General features: G+C 36.7%; 1 protein-coding gene across 1 annotated transcript in view; it reads left to right on the forward strand.

Annotated features, from left to right (window-relative positions):
• The first annotated feature begins 11,430 nt into the window (after positions 1 to 11,430).
• LOC139114596 (uncharacterized) overlaps positions 11,431 to 19,642 on the forward strand; it is a 52,737-nt gene continuing 44,525 nt past the window's right edge. Inside the window, exon 1 of the mRNA XM_070676409.1 lies at positions 11,431 to 11,748. Coding sequence (XP_070532510.1) covers positions 11,539 to 11,748 — 210 coding nt within the window. The 5' untranslated portion in view covers positions 11,431 to 11,538. The remainder of the gene's footprint in view (positions 11,749 to 19,642) is intronic.

The raw sequence follows: 19,642 nt of genomic DNA on the forward strand, positions 1-19,642 counted from the left end.
ATGACGCCTAGGATAATCACCTTCACGCCATACCGGTGTATTTTCATTCGATACAAGTATCACATCTCTCTAGGCTGCGTTCACAAATAACGATGGGGGGGGGGCGCTAGTGGAATCGCGATTGAAATTTAAAATCTTAATTTTTTTCAGATTCTCCTCATACCCTCAAAAACTTTTCAAGTCCCCCGACCTGTATGATCAAAATTTTTCAAGTGCTCCCCTAATTATCATATAGCCATTTATTTATTAGAATACACGCAAAGAAAAATAAACATGTATTGGGCAGTTCTGCACGCAGATGTTTGACACTACCTCTTATCAGCAGGTTGTAGAGCCATATACGTAGGGCAAGTTCTAAGATTGATTCATTTTTCAACGCATCAGTGGACTTTTCTATTTATCAGACTAACCAGACTAAAGTTAATCAAACTCTGGCCAGGTCAATGGCACCTGCTGAAGAGCACACAAAATGACGATAATGAGAGAGTATGCAAATTGTCAATTACTTGCTACATTTTTGCAAAATTGTGAAAAAACTTAGCACAATGACCTACCAAACTTTTTTCAAAGAGTACAAGACATATACGACTCAGATGCTACTCAAAATTGACAATACTAGAACGTTAAAATATTCTATAAACGTTTTAATCTCTGAAATTTTTGTTGTGATAATGGCAAATTTGGTAAAAAATAATTTTTTTCACTCCAAAACTCCACATTATTCATTTAAATTAGTCTTTACTGTTCAAAGTTTTACTTTTGTGTTATTTTACAATGAGAATGTGAAAATTTGGAAAATCATTGGCATGGTGACCCATCTTTTTTCTTTAACATTTGATTATTCTCATATGCCAGAATTCAAAAAAGCATGATAACTTTCAAATCCCCTGGTTTTCTCTTGTGTACAAGTATGTTTCGTGGTCATGAGCGTCATATGACCCAATCTCTTCTTCAACTACATCAGAGTCAGATCGAACTATCTCTGTGCCGTGACAGTGACACTGCCCGTAGGCAGTAGTAGGGTAGTATCTGTATTAACTTTGACAATTGATTCTTGTTCTACTCCCTACAACTTTTTGAACTGCCCCGTTTTCAGCTTGCCAATACAGCCTAGTGTACTGTGCATTTGTATAATTGACAAATGACTTATAGTCTTAACTCTAATTCAATTATTACCCATACATGCTGAAGCGAGACAGCAATAAACTGTATTTGATATACATAGAAATATGGAAAAATTTATCAACAGTTACTTGTAGCTTCTGTCCCGGTACTATGCCCACTTGTTTCTCTACGAAAAATCATACATTTCGAGATAAAAGTAATGAAATGTGACAAAATGGTTCTAGATTTTGTTTACAATGTAATTATTACTAACATATGGACAATTGAATGACTTAAAATACTTTAAAATGTTATTGATTTTTCATTGAATTACCTACCAAATCTTGGCATCGGAAAATGTTTAAAGGAAAAGGGAACCAAGTAATTTTCAGGTCCCCCATAGGCAGAGCCAAACTTTCAAGTCCCGCCCTCTACCACCCTCAAAATTTTCGAATCCCCCTTAAATCCTCCAGCCCCCCCCCTCCCCCCGATTTTTGTGAACGCAGCCCTAGCTCTATACAGTACGGTAAGGCAAACAGTCTTGCAGTCTAATCGTTATTATTAACGTGCAATACCCAGAGAGGTCACCAGAAGTCAAATTTCACTAATAGCGCTTGTATCGGTCTAAATTCTCTTAGTTCAAGTGGTCTATTATTTTTTTTATGAAAAAATATCACGAATAATCATGAACATTGCGACCAGCTTAGCGATCATTATGCATGGCCCTACAGCCGCGTGTGTTGGCATTAAAGCGACGCATTTTGGTATCCCCCTTATTATAGGGTCACATCGAAACTCAATCAAATGTCAACCTCTCTCTCTCTCTCTCTCTCTCACACACACACACACACACACACACACACACACACAAGTTCATAAAGTTCATAGGCATAAGTAAGCCGCCGATAATACAAAAAAAGATTTAAATTTGTTTTGTCAGACACCGCGGACAAGATATTTTCATCTCATTATACGTGAAGATATGCTACCTGTATTACTGGAATTACTGTGTCATTCTGTCTGATCTCTCATAAACATATAGATAACCGAATTTCATAACATGATAACATCTGTTTCAAATACTCTACTCGTAACCGAGCTGTACGATCAGCAAATTAAAAGTAACAAGTTTCCGCTGAAACTGTTCGGTTTCTTGTCTTGAATTCCTTCCTTTTGTACTGTATTTTTGCGTTCATATTCTTGTTTGTGCTCCCCTTCAATTCGGGAATGATTATTTTCTCTGGCGTGAAGGAGGGGTCACGTGGTTTTGGAAAAGCTCAGTTCAGGAATCAGGTTTTTTTCCTGATTGTCAGAGAGTAGTAATCTTACATGATATATACCAGCCCACACTGAATTGCATTATGCGGCTTCTGTTTTCGGCGCGCCCTTTGGGCATGAAGTTTTAAACGCATATCTAATATCTAATATTTAGCAAATCAATTTATCGCCTCGTGAACAATTTGTTTCTTCAATTCCACCAGTACAACTACTAGGTAGACTGGCCCCCGTCGCTTGGCTTTTCTTGGTAGCAGTTACTATGCAACAACCAATTACTAACGCGACAGTCTGCTGAAGTTTATTCCTTCAATCTATTCTGATTTGATATTTCTATGCCCACAGACTTGGAGTTAATCTGATACTAAGTTGTATTGGCTTCATGATTTGCATTCCACTAGGGCCTCAGGAACACCTTCACATGCTGTATAATAACTTTAAAAATTCTCCCAATTTGTCAAGAAAATCCGTAACAACGGGTCATATTTTTGAAATTTTCATTTGTAGTTTCAACTCAGGCGGCACACCCCCTGTGAAAATTTGGAGCCCCCGGGGAGACGTGGGACTGTGATTTTGCACATCAATTTTAGTTTACAAGAGTCGAAACACATTGGGGCGAAGGGAATTCATTTGTTTTCCGGAACATATATAGTGAAAATGGTATCAACTTGATAAGTAGAGGCTGTGTCGACGGGCCGAACATCGAACACGGGGCATTTTGATATAATTTTCGTTGATGAAATAGAAACTACAATTTAGAAGCAAGAAAAACAGTAGAAGTACACGAACGTCAAAAGTTAAGACTGATGGAGCCACGCGTTTGTAGCTTGTCGCACTACCCTAACACGCACGCGCAATTTAACAACATCTTTGAACAAAGCATATCAAGTTCATGACACAAGGGTTAAAAACGGCTATGCGCACCTAGTATGAACGTACAATTTAGGCCTATATTTTGTAGAATGATGGCTAAATGCTATAAACGAGAAACTCGTGCGAACAAGTATTATGCATTTCCGATTAATTCTTCAACTTGTAGGAACGAAAGCGTACATCCATGTTTTTCGTTTCAGATACACTTGCACGTATGTACGTGTGGGCCTATTAAATTATGGCAATTTGATTAATGCGTTTTTGCGTTCTTTGTGTGTATGTGTATATATATATATATATATATATATATATATATATATATATATATATATATATATATATATATATAATATATATAATATATCAATATATAAATATATATATATTATATATTATTATATACATATATATGAGAGAGAGAGAGAGAGAGAGAGAGAGAGAGAGAGAGAGAGAGAGAGAGAGAGAGAGAGAGAGAGAGAGAGAGAGAGTTTGTGTTTTATGACCGTCATACAAATTACATATATATTAATTCGGTAAATGTTTGCAGTTTTCTTTGAAATCATCCCCGGAAAATGGTTAAAATATTAGAATTTAAATAATTTTTGCGGTGTTGCAGGTCGACTTGACCCGAAGTATGTGATTGTGGAAGTACATGGTTGTAATGTGCATGTATATAAGACAGGCAGTTTGAGTTCAAAATTGGTTACAAACACCAATCTCTGAGCCCACCAGCTTTGACATTGGATCAACTCGGGATCAACCATAAGTTTGTCCTAAATTATTGAAGAAAGAAGGAATCGTAGACGCTTGAATATACCCTGAAAGCGGCATTTTTGGAAATAATGACAATCCTACCATATCTAGTAACAAGCTGCACCAGATTCTACCCAATGTGCTTCAAATGCATGCAGTTGAAAAATAATCTAAATCCGTACTCGCTTTGCCGCGCTCGGCTTCCACATGTAACATTGAGATCATTAAGAGATTACCAGTCCACGGAGGCAACACTGTTTGTCATTTGATCGAATTCATATAGTAATCCAACACAGAGAGAAAAGCATCAAATGTATGTAACCTAACCTTGACTTCAATAAGAGATTATGTTATGATTATGATTCGAATTATAAGCTCTGTTCTGTCATAATTCTCAAGGGTGTTTAGGCAATATCCTCCTTGCGGTGATCATCCGATCTTCGGGAACAATCTCAATATAATTTCCATGTTTTCATATTGCAGGCTTGGTCAGGTTGTCACGATGTATACCGGGGCCGGGCCAAGCCGCAGCATACATGGTGAATGTGTGTGTGTTTCGGGGTTGGGTGGAGCACAGTCCCCTGTGGTCTATTCCGCTCTGCGTCTATGCGCCTCATAGACGTGTGTACATATGCCTGAAAAAAAGAAAGTCAGGAAACCAAATGGCTATTTCGTATAGGGATTATGCCACCATGTCATCTTCGACGTTCGATTTTACTGTGAAAAGTAGCAATCTCATCTATCATGTAATCGTCGATCGTTCCCTATCATTCTCAAAAATCATACCTGGTACTTAATTTGCTTCAAAAACGCTCATTTCGTGCGATTTTCGGTCGACTTCGACGGACACATCGGCAAAACCTAAGTGTGAGCGACATTGCGGTCACCTCACAAGGAACGTTGGGCACCTCCACTTTACTGTTTTTCTTAATTTTGTTTTTCTTACTGTTTTCTGTTTGCTTTCTTGTTTGTTTTTCTTTTTCTCAGGCATATGTACACACGTCTATGGGTCGCAGACGCAGAGCGGAATAGACCACAGGTGACTGTGGGTGGAGGTACGTGTAAGGGAGAGTTTCGTGAATACAGTTCGACATCGATGTTTCCTGTTTTTATATTTTTGTAAGCCTGCATGAGTTTCAAGTCCGTTTTACGGATTTTGTAAACAAAAATTTTTGAGCAGAAAAGCCAGTTAGTTTTTTCACGAATGTGCCTGTTTTTTTTCGGACTAGGTTTTAAAAAATAAATTCACCATATATTTGGATGCATCTTAGGGGTGATTTAGATTCGTCAGCAATGCAAGGAAGCTAGAATTCACCAGGACATCAGTTGTCAAGTCATGTTATAAGTCTAATTTTTTGTATACATGTAATAAAGGACAAAAGACTTCGAATGGTTAAATAACAGTTCGCACTCGTCAAAATTGTGCTCAATACAATTGCATGGCATACTAACCGAATGAAAACCTTGGGTGATGACGTTTTGGTAAGTGTAACAGTTTAGTGTAAACTGGTGATCTCAAATCTCCTGCTGCTGGTAATGCATCGCAGCTGGAATGGCAAAGAAAAACCAAAAGACGAGACATGTATCGTAAAACTGGGTTGGTTACTTATTGCTCTGACAAATTGACTCTGCTATAGTGATATGCAGCAAATTACCGTACTAAAATCATAGTTTCCACTGATAGTATTTGATTCAGTGAATAAACATGTGGAATATGTCAAATGAATCGAAAAATGTGCATAATTGACGCTGAAATCATTAAATTTTTAATGACACCACCGCCGCCACAATCACCACCACAACTATCACATCAAAAGATAATAGCCAACCATGGATTGAAAGATTTCAAACAAAAAGAACCGACGATCTATATGTGTATAAAACTTGCGAATGAATGTCTGAATACTGTCTGCGGTTTGATATAACGTGAAACAAATTCCCTCACCACTACACACACACACACAGACACACACACACACGGAGATAGAGAGATACCTTTATATACAGATCTTCTGTAAGTTTTTTAACGTCTAAGGGTTGTAAGACACCTTGGGGTTCATGTCAAAACCATGCCATTGGCGAACTCATCGAACTAAATCGGAGAAGAGTAAAATCAATGCGAATATGTAACGACAAGAATAAGGAATTAAAGGTAACATATAACATGTGATTATTAAAAACATGTAATCCCGTATCGCCCCACCTCGGGCGATACGGGACAAATGTGAGGGGTTAGACCGTGTTTACCATTAAACTATGCAAAGGGGGTGGGGCAATTGCCTCATATTGACCCCCTAGTCACTTTCACAGACAAGCGCAGAATCTATGAATACCCCACCCATTGGGGTTGTGGAAATGTGGGGATTTACTTGTTTTAGGACGGGATTTTCCAGATTGTCTTGCCCTAGGGGGTGGGGCATTTGACAAATTTCATAAGACCAATTTCCAAATCCCCCACTATGCTCCGAGGCGGGGGACTATAGGATTGAAACAAGACGAAACGGTACGTGTATACCAATAAAATTCATTCTAAAGAAATCCAGAATTGAATACATTACCTCGTGAGCCTAAACCGACCGCTATATATAGGTGTTGCTCTGGTAATTAGCAGAATGTTCACGGCTGAAGGGTTTAAGATGGGTCTTTTATTTTTATATCCTTAAGGCTTATATCCTTTCGATTATCTGAAGATTTTTTTGAAAAATATCCGCAGTTCGTTTCGTAAATTTCGCAACAAAAACGTGTGGCAAATAGCCTACTGCCTCCGTACGATCATAGAATTTCATTCTTGCAATTATGTTCACGGCTGTATTCATCTTAGTCCAGTCAAAATAGGGTTAGACCCACCACAAATTGCAACAGAATTTTTTTCTTCAGAATGCATTTCAGAGAGGTACCCAGAACAACATATTAAAAGTTTACTCGAATCCACCTTGGGGAAATATGACTAATTTACATAAATCAAATATGGCGGCCAACCATCCGACAAAATAACATAATTGGCCATATATCACATGTTAAACAAGCTATTCCAGTGATTTCAAAGTCTGACACTAGTTATTTGGCCCAGGGAATCATTTTGGAGGTATAATGTTTCATATAGGCTCTTCATTAATTTGCATAATTCCAATATGGCGGCCAACATTCCTACAAAAGACATTTCCGGTCATATACCACGTATTAAACAAGCTATTTCAGTGATTTTAAACTTTTAATATTTTTCTTGGGTATGAAGAAACACTTTAAGTGGTTCAATTTTTACAAAGAACCTTTGATAATTTGCATAAATTAAATATGGCTGCCATATTAATGCCCCATAGCTTAATAGCTTATAATATAAATAAGGGTTTGGTACAGTATTTAGCACTAGGAAACTATCAAGAAGAAACTGTTAAGTCCTTCGACATTCATTTTTAGCTCATATGTGGTATTGATGTAAATACCAAAAGAGGCTTATATGGTGAGTCAATGGCATCTGTATGTCTGTATGTATGTAGGTATGTATGTGCGGATGTATGTCCGTCACACGCAAAGGCTCCCATACCGCCAAAGCTACCATCTCAGTATTGGTGTACAGGTAGATGCAGGGGTTGAGTTGTGACGTTGTTTCAGTGTCAAAAATATGCAAACGAGGTAAGAAAAGGGGAAATCCTGCAAATGTGCAGGAGTGGTGGCAATACTGAAACAGCGCACACATCTGAGTAAGAGGTTTTTGACCTTCAACCTATTTGTATGCAGGGTACCTATTATGTGCGGGAGTGGTGGCATTAACTGAAACAGCTTATTAGTCATTTCCTGTGATTGTTAATGAACTGTGACATATTAACAGACCTGCTCAAACCATGCCTGTGCTCAAACCATGGATGTCTATTTTTGTACATCCATGGTTGAAAGATTCTCTTCTATGCATGTTGCTAAAGTTGACCTCCAGTACCTAAAGTTTCAGACGTTATTTTCTTTTGTCATTCTTGTTTTTCTGGTTTAAATATTCCTTGTTGTTTTTCTGGTTGTGCAGAAATCATTGTCAAAACATCAACGTAGAGTTTTCCTGCACTGAACAGATAGAAACAACACTTATTGTTGATCTTTGGTATGTACCAATTCTGATCAAAATTGAGCGACACTGTATAATTGCAGTATTTTTAAAATTTTAATTTTTCTGTTAATTTGTTAATTTGTGTTATTTTGTCGGATGGCTGGCAGCCATATTTGATTTATGCAAATTAGACATATTTCCCCAAGGTGGATTCAAGTAAACTTTTAATATGTTGTTCAGGGTACCTCTCTGAAATGCATTCGACTGTTAATGATTGTTAGTCTTCTGAATAATATATTCTCTTTCTGAATATAACATTGGATTCATCTGTGTAAGGCATTTTCGTAATTTGTATGGGTGTTTAACACTGTACAGTGTCTAAACATGTAATCTGTAATGTTTACTGGTAAAACAAAGACGTGTTCAAAATCTTTTGTTTTTAATTTAGACTGAACCCCTTCTTATGGATGGGTGCATCTTATAAGATCCCCTAGATGACAGGCAAGAAGTCATCACACATAACAGCAAAAATACAATAAACACAACAAAGCTAAAATACAGAAAAAATGATATGACCAAAATAAAAAATGCCATAATACACACAAATTGAAACTTAGCACTATTGCAAACAATGTCAGATTCATAAAAACTTTATGGAAACACAGACTCATAAAAATCTGAAAACTGCATGCTTTAGCAAAGGCTTACAATTAATCCAAAAACAGAATCCAACTATTACACAATACAAACAAGTACATCTTGAGTCATTTTTCCAAGTGTCATTTTTCCAGATGTACATGTTTGTATCGTGTAACAGTTGGATTCTGTGGGGCTGATGAGTTGTTTGAATTAATTTTAAGCCTTTCCTAAGCATGCAATTTCCAATTTTCGTGAGTTTACGTGTTGATCAAGTTTTTAAGAGTCTGAAATTTTTTGCATCAGAATTTTATTGCAAAACAAAATAGTTGTTTTGTTATATAGCATTTAAAAAACAATGTGAAAATTTTAGAAAATTTGACCCAGCCAGACTAGAGTTATATTCTTAGCAAATCTTGAAATTCGGATAAAGGGAAGCAGAAAATCGGGTGATTTGCATAATTTGCATAGATTACCCCTTCTATGTCATGCAACTTACGACTGCTTGCCAAGCTAAAAGGTAATCCTAACCAATTTTTAATCTTGGGTTAACAAATTAATCAAATTGGATGAATATTTGCAAAAAAAGTGAGCAAAATACGCTGCATTGGGTGCAATGCCCTCTTAACAGTTTTTTCTTGATATTCCGGTTGCTAAAAACTCTACAGAACCTTATTTATATAAGAAGCTTTTGGTCATTAATTTGGCAGCCATATTTAATTTCTGAAACTTATCAAAGTGTCTTTTAAAAACATTGAACCGCAAAAGGTGTTTCTTCATGCTCAAGAAATATATTTAAACTTCAAAATGGCTGAAATAGATTTTTCAATACATGATATATGACAGAAAATGTCTTTTGTAGGTATATTGGCCGCTCTATTGGATTTGTGCAAATTAACGAAGTGCCAAGGCAAATCATTGCACCTCAAAAATCATTTGTCCATGCCTAAAAATATACTTTTAACTTTGAAATCACAGAAATAGCTTGTTTAAACCTTTGACTGCTTTAATTATTTACACAAAAATTTTAATGCAATATTTTACCAATTTCTGTGAACTTTTCTGAACGATTTTTCATAAATTTTGACCAAATGGACATCATTTCCGGCAGCTACAGTTTTTTATCAAAATTTTGGCAAAAAGCAGAAAATTGACTGTAATACATTTTATAAAGTTGACAATAATAGACTTTGGCGCCCAAAGGGTTAATACGTGGTATATGACAGAAAATGTCTTTTGTATGTATGTTGGCATCCCTATTGGATTTATGCAAATTAATGAAATACCTAAGTATGCAAATCATTGCATCTCGAAAATTGTTTGTCCATGCAAAGAATATACTTTTAATTTGAAATCACAGAAATGGCTTGTTTAACCCTTTGACTGCCGTAATTTTTCACACCAAAATTTTAATGCAATATTTACCAATTTCTGCGAATTTTTCTGGACGTTTTTTCATAATTTTTGACCGAATGGATATCATTTTTCATTAGCTACATTTTTTATCAAAATATTGGCAAAAGCAGAAAAATGACTGCGGTACATTTTATAAAGATGACAAAAATGGACCGTGGTGCCCAAACGGTTAATACGTGGTATATGACAGAAAATGTCTTTTGTAGGTATGTTGGCCACCATATTGGATTTATGCAAATTAACAAATTACCTATGCAAATCATTGCATCTCGAAAAACGTTTGTCCATGCCTAAGAAATGTACTTTTAACTTTAAAATTACTGAAAGAGCTTGTTTAATATGTCGTATATGACCGAAAATGTCTTTTGTAGGAATGTTGGCCGCCATATTGGAATTATGCAAATTAATGAAATGCCTATATGAAACATTATACCTCCAAAATGATTCTCTGAGCCAAATAACTAGTGTCAGACTTCGAAATCACTGAAATAGCTTGTTTAATATGTGATATATGGTCAATTATGCTATTTTGTCGGATGGCTGGCAGCCATATTTGATTTATGCAAATTAGACATATTTCCCCAAGGTGGATTCGAGTAAACTTTTAATATGTTGTTCAGGGTACCTCTCTGAAATGCATTCTGAAGAAAAAAATTCTGTTGCAATTTGTGGTGGGTTAGGTGCCAAAATCTCGTAGATTGACTGGACTATGTGTCAATGTCCTTTTTCTTGAATTCGGAATATTTACATTAAATTGCGTTGAAGTCAACGACTTAAGCTTACACAGGGAAAGTATCTGCCGGGGATTCGACCAAAGCTGCAAATCTCATAAAACGGGGAATATATGATCAATGCTGTCAGTACGCATGAATTATGGTCTCGCAAAATACTTCTGGGATCAGAAACACGTTACTAGTCTCAAGGGTTGAAAATGTACAAATAGACAATCTCGCCACTGCTGTTGACGGTTTCAGCAACTCTCAAAGATTGAAGTAATGACACTTTTTCTAGAACACCCTTTCTTCCGAAACGTTACACGTATAAACGTACTTATAAATTGATATGCTTCTTACAACGGTTGATATTGGCATACTATCTCGACTTCCCACCTTCTGTAATCATTAATTCTAATTTCTTTAAAAACGTTCGATTCTACTCGAAACAATAAAAACACGCAAGTTATCCCGTCAAAGCCGTGGGCAGAATGACGCGACTTATCAAAAGCATCGCATCGACACCAACAGATATCTGTGTGGCGATATGATATCCCCCAGCACATCAAATGCAAATTATGTCTGAGGTCCTGACCTCCCCTGTGGTCTAATGGTATATCCCGTGTGTACATTTCCTTTGATTGCATTTCTTTTTAGTGAGTTCCCATAGCCGGCGCGCTTGAAACGTCAACCGGAGTGCTTCTTGTTTCCTCTGAATTTTCCTGTAAAATCATGGCATCTTTGCATGTTGATGATTGCGATGGTGTTATTCATGAAGTCGATCGTGTGGCAGACGAGGTTGATTTCGGTACAGCGGTGATACACTTGAGTCGAGATGCCGATATACCGCCGAAGTATTTTCTCCACAAGATCTTTTCGCCAATGATGGCTGACATGAGTTCATACCAGCGTCGTTCGGATAGGCCACCAAAATTGAAGCTGGTAAGCGTAAAATCCCTTTGTTTGTATCACACATATCAGCATCACAATCATGCCTAGCAATGCATTCTACACGATGTTGGCAGTCGTGTGGGACTATATTTGAGTACACTCAGCAAATGCGGGTTTTGAATCCGATCACTTTAGTCGCGTTCAGAAATACCGCGTAAACCTGGGTGTGTGTTTGTTTGGTTTCCTCTATTTTTTCAAGCCCACGTTTTCTGTGCTAGTAATTCCCTTTGTGGCCTTTATGCGCGAAAGCACATTATTCGGAAATTATTGCGAGTTAGAAACCCTACACGTTGATCAATGACCGTCTGTACCGACAAAGCCAACGATCATACAATGTGTTAATCGATCGAAGTGAATCGTCTGTCTGTTTCCTTTATGTCAGAAGTCAGCTGGGAGCGCGACGTATTCAGATTTTCGTACTCGCACAAATCACCTCAAATCCCTTCGAATTTGAGTTTATCGAGTCGAAGCTCCTGCTGTAAATCAGATTTTTGTACATTCATTAACCGTAAGTTGACAAATGCCCGCACAATGGCGCCCGTAATAGAAATCGTTTACCGAGGAAATAAGTCTGATATGCCCGTAACACGGCGCTGTATCAGACAGTCACCGATCCGACACATGGTGTTGCGAGACACAAGGTATAGCTTTCTCCCTGGCATGTATATCATGCCAGCGAAATCGGATACGGATACATTTACACTCGCCTTGGGTGAAGCTCTGAATTCGCATTCTCTGATTCACCCAGAGCTCTAGAATCCATCCTTGATTGATGATTTCCGAACGGAGAGCCAGAGAAAGACCATCACCACCACGAAACCGCTCAACATTGCTATGTTTTTTTCCATCGAATCAGACTCGAGAACTCAGTGTATACTCTATATAGCACAGATTACAGAGAAACTTCATTCTGAAGTTTCGTACTGAGTGTGTCTGTAATTTTGTTGTGATGGAAACCACAGATCAGCCAGTGCATATCAGAGCACAGATTGTGGCGGCAATCAACTGAGATAAAGACCTGTATTTATCTTGAAATCTGTTGGCATAGTAGGGCTTTGTTCCAAAAATAAGTTTATCGGGCTAGTAGAAACGATACAGCACAATATTGTAAACCATACATTTATAGGAGAATAACGGAAAGTCATCCCAGGCACTTTGTGGTATCATTAGCTGATCTGTTCAAATTCTCTGAATGCCAGATGTCAAATTTTCAGAATTTTCTTGCCAGCAACCATGAATGTACTTGTTGCACAGAATAATAGATAAACTTAGATTACATAAGATTACCTCAACATACCGTGCCCAAGTCAACATTTCAAAATGTATACATGGAGTGCAATTGATCACATACACGATCAAAATTTGGAAAGGGGGGGGGGGGGGGGTGGAATTAGTTGTTGTCATGGAAACAAGTAATTTTTGTATCACAAAATGATCCCAAAATTTTTTCATTGAAATATTTAGTTTTACTTCAAAATACAAATTCAATTGAATGAAAAATACTTTCACATCAAAAGATCCAGAAAAGATTTGTATTTAAGCCTTTGAGTGTTGTAATCTTTCCAACAGGAATTTCAGTGCAACATTTTACCAATTTTAATGAATTTTTCTTTACGTTTTTGAAAGTATTTGAGCTGATTGACATAACTTTCAATTGTCTGCAGTTTTTGACCAAGGGAAAATCTGAAAAAAATTGTCTAGATCTGTTTAAAAAATTGGTGGTGTTATATTTTATAAATGCAACAAAAATTGACTTTGGTTAAATCATTGAAAGATGTGAAAAAAATCGATTTCACTCATTGTGGTATCTGACAGATAAAATTTAATTGATATAGACACAGAGTAATTTGACCAACTTGCACGTAATCCTATGCTTATACTGTTTAAGTCTTAACTGTTTGTTTTGCTGAAAAAATTGTCATAAGTGAAACATAAACTGCAAAAAAAACATAATTCAACTGTATTTTTCTTGAAATACTTGTAAATTAATAGAAGCCAATGTTTCATTTTTTCTATTTGAATAAGAGAAACTCAACAGAAGAATTTTATAAGGTAGTCACATGCCAGTTTTAATTTTCAAGGTGTGATTTAATGTCCCAGAAAAATATCTGAGAGATTTATTACACTCGTTTCCTGTCTCAGGTTTTTTTTTTGCTTTATTTGTTTGTAATGTGCCTACATGTTACAATGAATGACGATATAACATACTAGGCTGCCCTTATGTATTGAAAAGTGCAGCTAATTCAAGTGTTGATAGCAAGTTTTTTTTCCCAGAACTCCATCACTCTACTCCTATGTACAAATCCATCCATATTTTTCCCATTTATTGTGAGAAGATTGCCTAAAATCAGGGAAAACTGCCCTTTCAACATGATGGCAATTACAAAGTTCCGCTACCTGGATGGGGGTTGACTGCAGAGACCCACTTAGGTGACTTTGTGGGTGGTCCTTAGGTGAAATTAACAAGAAACTGTCCTGTCTGGTCACCCTGTAGGTCACATTATTGGGTAGGTCACATTATTGGGTAGGTCACTATTGATTGTTTTGCTCAAAGAGATCTCACACGTCAACATGTCCCATACAACCAAGTGATAAGATCCCACTGTCAAGTGCTCATATGAGAAATCATAAGTTTTTAAAGCAAATTCAAGCATGAAATCATGTTATGGTAGCTCACTGGTATTTTAAGGAATTACTGAAAACCAAACATAAAAATTTTTGTGTGATTCCATCGTGACATTTCTGTTTTGATATGAGAGAGGCAGGCATTGTTAATGACCACTTTACCATAATGGTATTGATCTCATGAAAGTACATAGACCAACAGAGGCCTATTTTGGTATTCTGATTTTGTGATCAGGAATTTGGAAACTTTTTTTTTGGCGGTCATCAGAAAAACACCTACATGTAATCCAGTCTTCAAAGTTTTTATGATTCTGCCAGGGAAATAATGTGAAAATGTTGCAATGAAACTTGATATGGGCTTCACTCACCAATTTCACGGCACACGCCCTGCATCATGGCGTGACGTATCAGTGAATCTTGCACTGCCCATTATCGGACTAATATAGCCTCTGGCTTGCCCAGGAACCTGTGTAGAACATGTGTGAAGTAATGGTATGGCAATATTGTCATGGCAGTATTGTTGAAGAGTGAGGTTGTCCTTTGCAACAATGAGAAAGCACCAGGAATTTTGCATCAAAGTCAACAGTGTGTTGTTTCCAATGAAAAGCCTGGTTTACATATGTAAAACAAACATTGACAAGAAACCAGTCAACACCGTTGAATATTGTTTAAAGTCTGCACGTCAGTAATTTGAGATGTAAACGGTGTGGTTTCTATGTTTAGCCAGTATGACTTGAAGCAATGCTAAGTGTTTTCCGTGTGCCCAATCGAGAAACAATTTCATAATCGTTAGCAGCGTTGTTGTCACCGAATTTACAATTTCAGAGAATTAAATGTTACAATTATTGCGGTACAACTGTCACGGTTGTAGTGTTATCACGAAATGTTAACAGAGTTTCTGCTATTAAAAGTCAACGTCTATCATGTCATTATGTCAAATTATTACAAATTTTACCTCAGGGATGTTTCTTTGAAGGCCTGCATCATAGGGAAAGAAATCCATTCTGTAAATGGCACACATGTATGTCTGTAGCTTTATTCTAGAAGACATTAATATCAACAGGCTACCAGGAAATTAACCTGGTGAGGTTTAATACAGGTACCGTATGCTCATTCAACAGGCTCCACAAGTCAACGTAAAACATTTTTTTTAACTGAACTACATTATCGATTGTAATGATAGGGCCACATGTCTTCTATAGGAAAATGTATGATGGTTTGATTCTGTTTAAAAATAACTGTTGATCAGTATGGATGCTAGTGCTCTGAGATTTTCAGTGTTGTTACACATTGGTGTAGTGAAAACCTTGGTACGCCTTTGCCACAGATTGGGGGGTTGGGTGGGTGAGGGTAGAGTCAAAGTGCATTTGCTAAGAAGTAGAACGATAAAGAATTCCTTGTACTGTATCAGGATAAATATAAACATACGAAAGTGAAGAGAGAAAAAAATATCGATGTGTGTTATACTTTCACAATCATATACAAATCAAACTGTAGTCTTTAGTCTTATTCAAGTTATTGTAGTGTCATGTCATAAGTTTCCTTCTTTGATACCTTTTCCTGTATTGCAACTTTCCTCACAGAAAAACAAATGTTTTTACTCAAATTTGATGCTGAAAAGCTTATTTGTAATAGTATCAGCAGCGTTTCAGCCAGGATGGCATCAAGGGGGAAGATTTCCCCCCTTTACCAGAAAATTTAGGGGGGGATTTCACCAGTTCATGTGTTCTGCGTGTATCTCTAAGGTGTGACTGGCACCATTTCATCGGGGGCTGGTCCCATTGATAAACTACTAGGGGGTACCAACATGTGAACAAAGGGGGAATCCCCCATTCAGTAATTCTACAAAGATTTTTGAATATGATTTTGGAACCTTAGTGCTATTTCTGGTATTTTGTAATATACTTGCATTGGTAAACCCAGAGGAACCCCAGTAACATGACTGGGGAACCCTGATAAAATTTACCAGGGTGGGTAAAAGCCTCACCAAAAATTCTACCGGGATATCACCATGCAATTAACCGCATATTGATTGTATTACCATGTTTGATTGGGATTGGAAGTTTCCCTCACATTGTCTTCATGTCATTACACGGACACAATGATATAATTTTTGTTGGTTGGCTGTTTAAGTAACTTTGAGATGCAATAAATTTAGTCTTTTTATAACAAAGATTAATGTTACAGGTATAATGATTTTGTTTACAAGGAAATTGGTTGGAATTGTCCATTGATTTGACATTCTCATTAAGGACTATTGCAGTAATATATACTGCAGTAGACTTCTAATTTTAAGACAATCCAGCTAGCTAACACTGTGCATTTCTGTCAAAAATGAAATTCAAATCATACATGTATGCTTCAAAAAAGCATTTTGTGTTTTATTTGTGTAAAGAACGGCTCCTTTAATGAAATTCTTTGTTTGCTATCCTCTCAAAGGTTCTCTCCCACCAGGTGTAAAAAAGAGAAATAAAATGCAATTTGCCAATTTTCCAAAGTATATTTTAGGCTTCATAAAGAAAATGAATCATTTTGATCTGTAGTTCATGTTAAACACTGTCTGTTTTTCATAATTTTGTGTGAAAACCTACCCACCTACAGATGGCGAACAAAGAATCTTGTTAAAGGCGCCTAAATGTAAAGTAAAGGAGGCAGCGCAAGCAGTGTTTGTCTGAAGTGAAAATCTGTGATGGAGCTCTCTATTCACAAATATGTTGAAAGGATAACAATTGGTTCATCACTTTCACAGCAGACAACCTTTGTCATCGTTACTCATCTGTATATCTGTTACTTGTTACTGCAGTATGGTCACAAGTTTAGCATTTATCAAATTTCCAAGCAAGGCTCATGAAACCATTTACATCCATTGAATGCTGCATTTATCGGACAACTCTGATGCATGGAGTCGAGTAGCAGCTCAACAAAAGCGACGGAGGTCGAGGAGATATGGTCTTCTTTTCTTTTATGACATGTTGAATTTGAAATCCCTAGCCAATATGAAGTGGATCACATCACAAGCCCGCTATCCAGTCTCAAGATGGTTATGCCCTTGGGACGACATCCATCAGATTTCCCCCAACTGTCTCTGACAATGTGAGAATTCACAGATTATGTGCATCAGTCAGTCATCATGAAAATGAATAATACAATAAAGAAAGGGCGATGTAATCATGGAATATGTGACAGCATATGGAAGTGTAAACCTATGTACCGACCCGGCGCTTTTTGAAATATTGATGTCGGGGCAGATATGTGATGATGATGTTGTATTGTTGATGCTGTGTAGAGTCAGTGTCTTAAGGGGGTAATACTAGCCCTGTGCCCACTGCTGACATGCAGGCTTAAGTGTAAATCTGTGTTCCAGTGTCACCAAATATAATTGAAAACCATTTGATTGGAAATGTCAGGCCTTGTTGAATATCGTTGTGATGCTTTATAGTCTCCCCATGTGACTTCATTGAGTTTAAAAAATAATTTATGAAAATTTTTTGAGAGGTGTGATCACTGTGTAAAGTTTCTGCTATGAGATACTTCAATAAAACTGTCTAAAAGACACATGTCTGCACACGTAACTTTTGCTCATCCAAGGGTTACAATATGATTCATACCATTCTTCAGACGAAAACAATTCATGAGAGGTTTTTTCTCAGATTTACACGTAAGAAAATGCCAAGTCGATGAACATTTAAACAGCATTGTTCAAATCTAACTTTATCTGAAAGATAGTAAGGTATTTATCTGCATGTCATTATCATATACTGCATAAGAATACCCAACTATCACATTTTCTTTTTCAGGAAGTTCAAGGGAAATTTTACTAAGCACAAGTTTCTCAAATAAATCATTATTCTAAAGATAGGATTACCTGTTTGATAAGTTATTGACCAAGTCTCAAGGCCAAGTTAAACTTGTATTTTCCAGATTTTTCCGTAAAATGAGAATACAAGTTCTTGTATTTTTCGGATTTGTCTTTATACATCAATGTTTGTCAACATGATTGGCATAAAAATACCTTTAGACTTCATAATTAAAGCCCCACTAGCTGTAATTCTTGAAATTTGTTGACCTCAAAATATCCTCCTATTCTCTCCTGGTTTTCTCTTAAGTCCAACATCTGAAGGGATATGGGCATTTACTGCGCTAGGAAACCATTCCTTTGTGAAACATTTGACAAGTAAATTCAAATTTTAACAGTCATTTCGATTTCCTGCCATTTTCAAAAATTGGTAATATTACAAAGGAAATAGAACATGCAATGTCACAGTTGAAAACATTCACCCCTGTGCATTACATTGGACTACTCTGTGCAGTTTATACGAAGATTTCAGTGCAGATATGCACAGTATCCATGGTTTTTGCTTTTTTGTATGGGGCTGTGATTCTAATGTTTGGGCAAATATTTAATGGCAGAGTAATCTTTATCTTATTCAAAGTTGCACTTACAGTCCCAGCTGGTAGTAAGTGTATACACACCTAAATTAGTACATTCTCACAAACCTATTTTAGTTTGAAAGTAAAATCATAAAAATAATGCTAAAAATACAGCTAGTGGGGCTTTAAAAAAAGGATTCTGATGCAATTGACAATGCTGTAAATAATTTGATACTGCCGTTTAGCTACCTTATAAACATATGCTTTCGCGTAATAAAAGTTTAGAAATTACAAAGTCTAAGCAAAACAATGTGCCATAAGATGTCATATTAGAGTTATCACAGAACATGAAGTGTCCTGAAAAATTATATTTGCAAGACACAGCTTTTATGAGACACTAACTAACACTTCGCAAAAATCAGTGTAAAAATAACAAATTAGACAAACTTGCCTGTAAATTTTTTTTGACCAAATATTTGAGGTATTGTTTACATGTAGGCAACATGCAAACTTTGTGCCACATGTACAGAACGTTTGCTATAATGCTCAGACCACTCAAGTCAACAGCTTTTGTCCATCCTGGATTTATTGTAACTGATTTCAAAAGGCAATAAAACCAAAATGTCATGTTTTTTGACATATTAGAGGACTCAAACGGAATTTGTTCATTTCTCAGTGAAGCCTGTGTGTCGGAGACTGGATAGGGTAAACATACTCGGCGTCAGGTTAGGGTCACAATTTCCAGTTGCCCCGGCAACAGGTAAGAGCTGTCTAGACAGATATACATGCATCCTGTCTCCATCACTGAATCAAATTGGCCATAGCTGTCATCGTGGCAGGGTTTATTTTAGAACTGATTCATAGCCTGGTAAAAAAAAATCCTGAACTC

The sequence above is a fragment of the Ptychodera flava genome, chromosome 16, assembly GCF_041260155.1.
Source record: "Ptychodera flava strain L36383 chromosome 16, AS_Pfla_20210202, whole genome shotgun sequence".
NCBI classification, from domain to species: domain Eukaryota; kingdom Metazoa; phylum Hemichordata; class Enteropneusta; family Ptychoderidae; genus Ptychodera; species Ptychodera flava.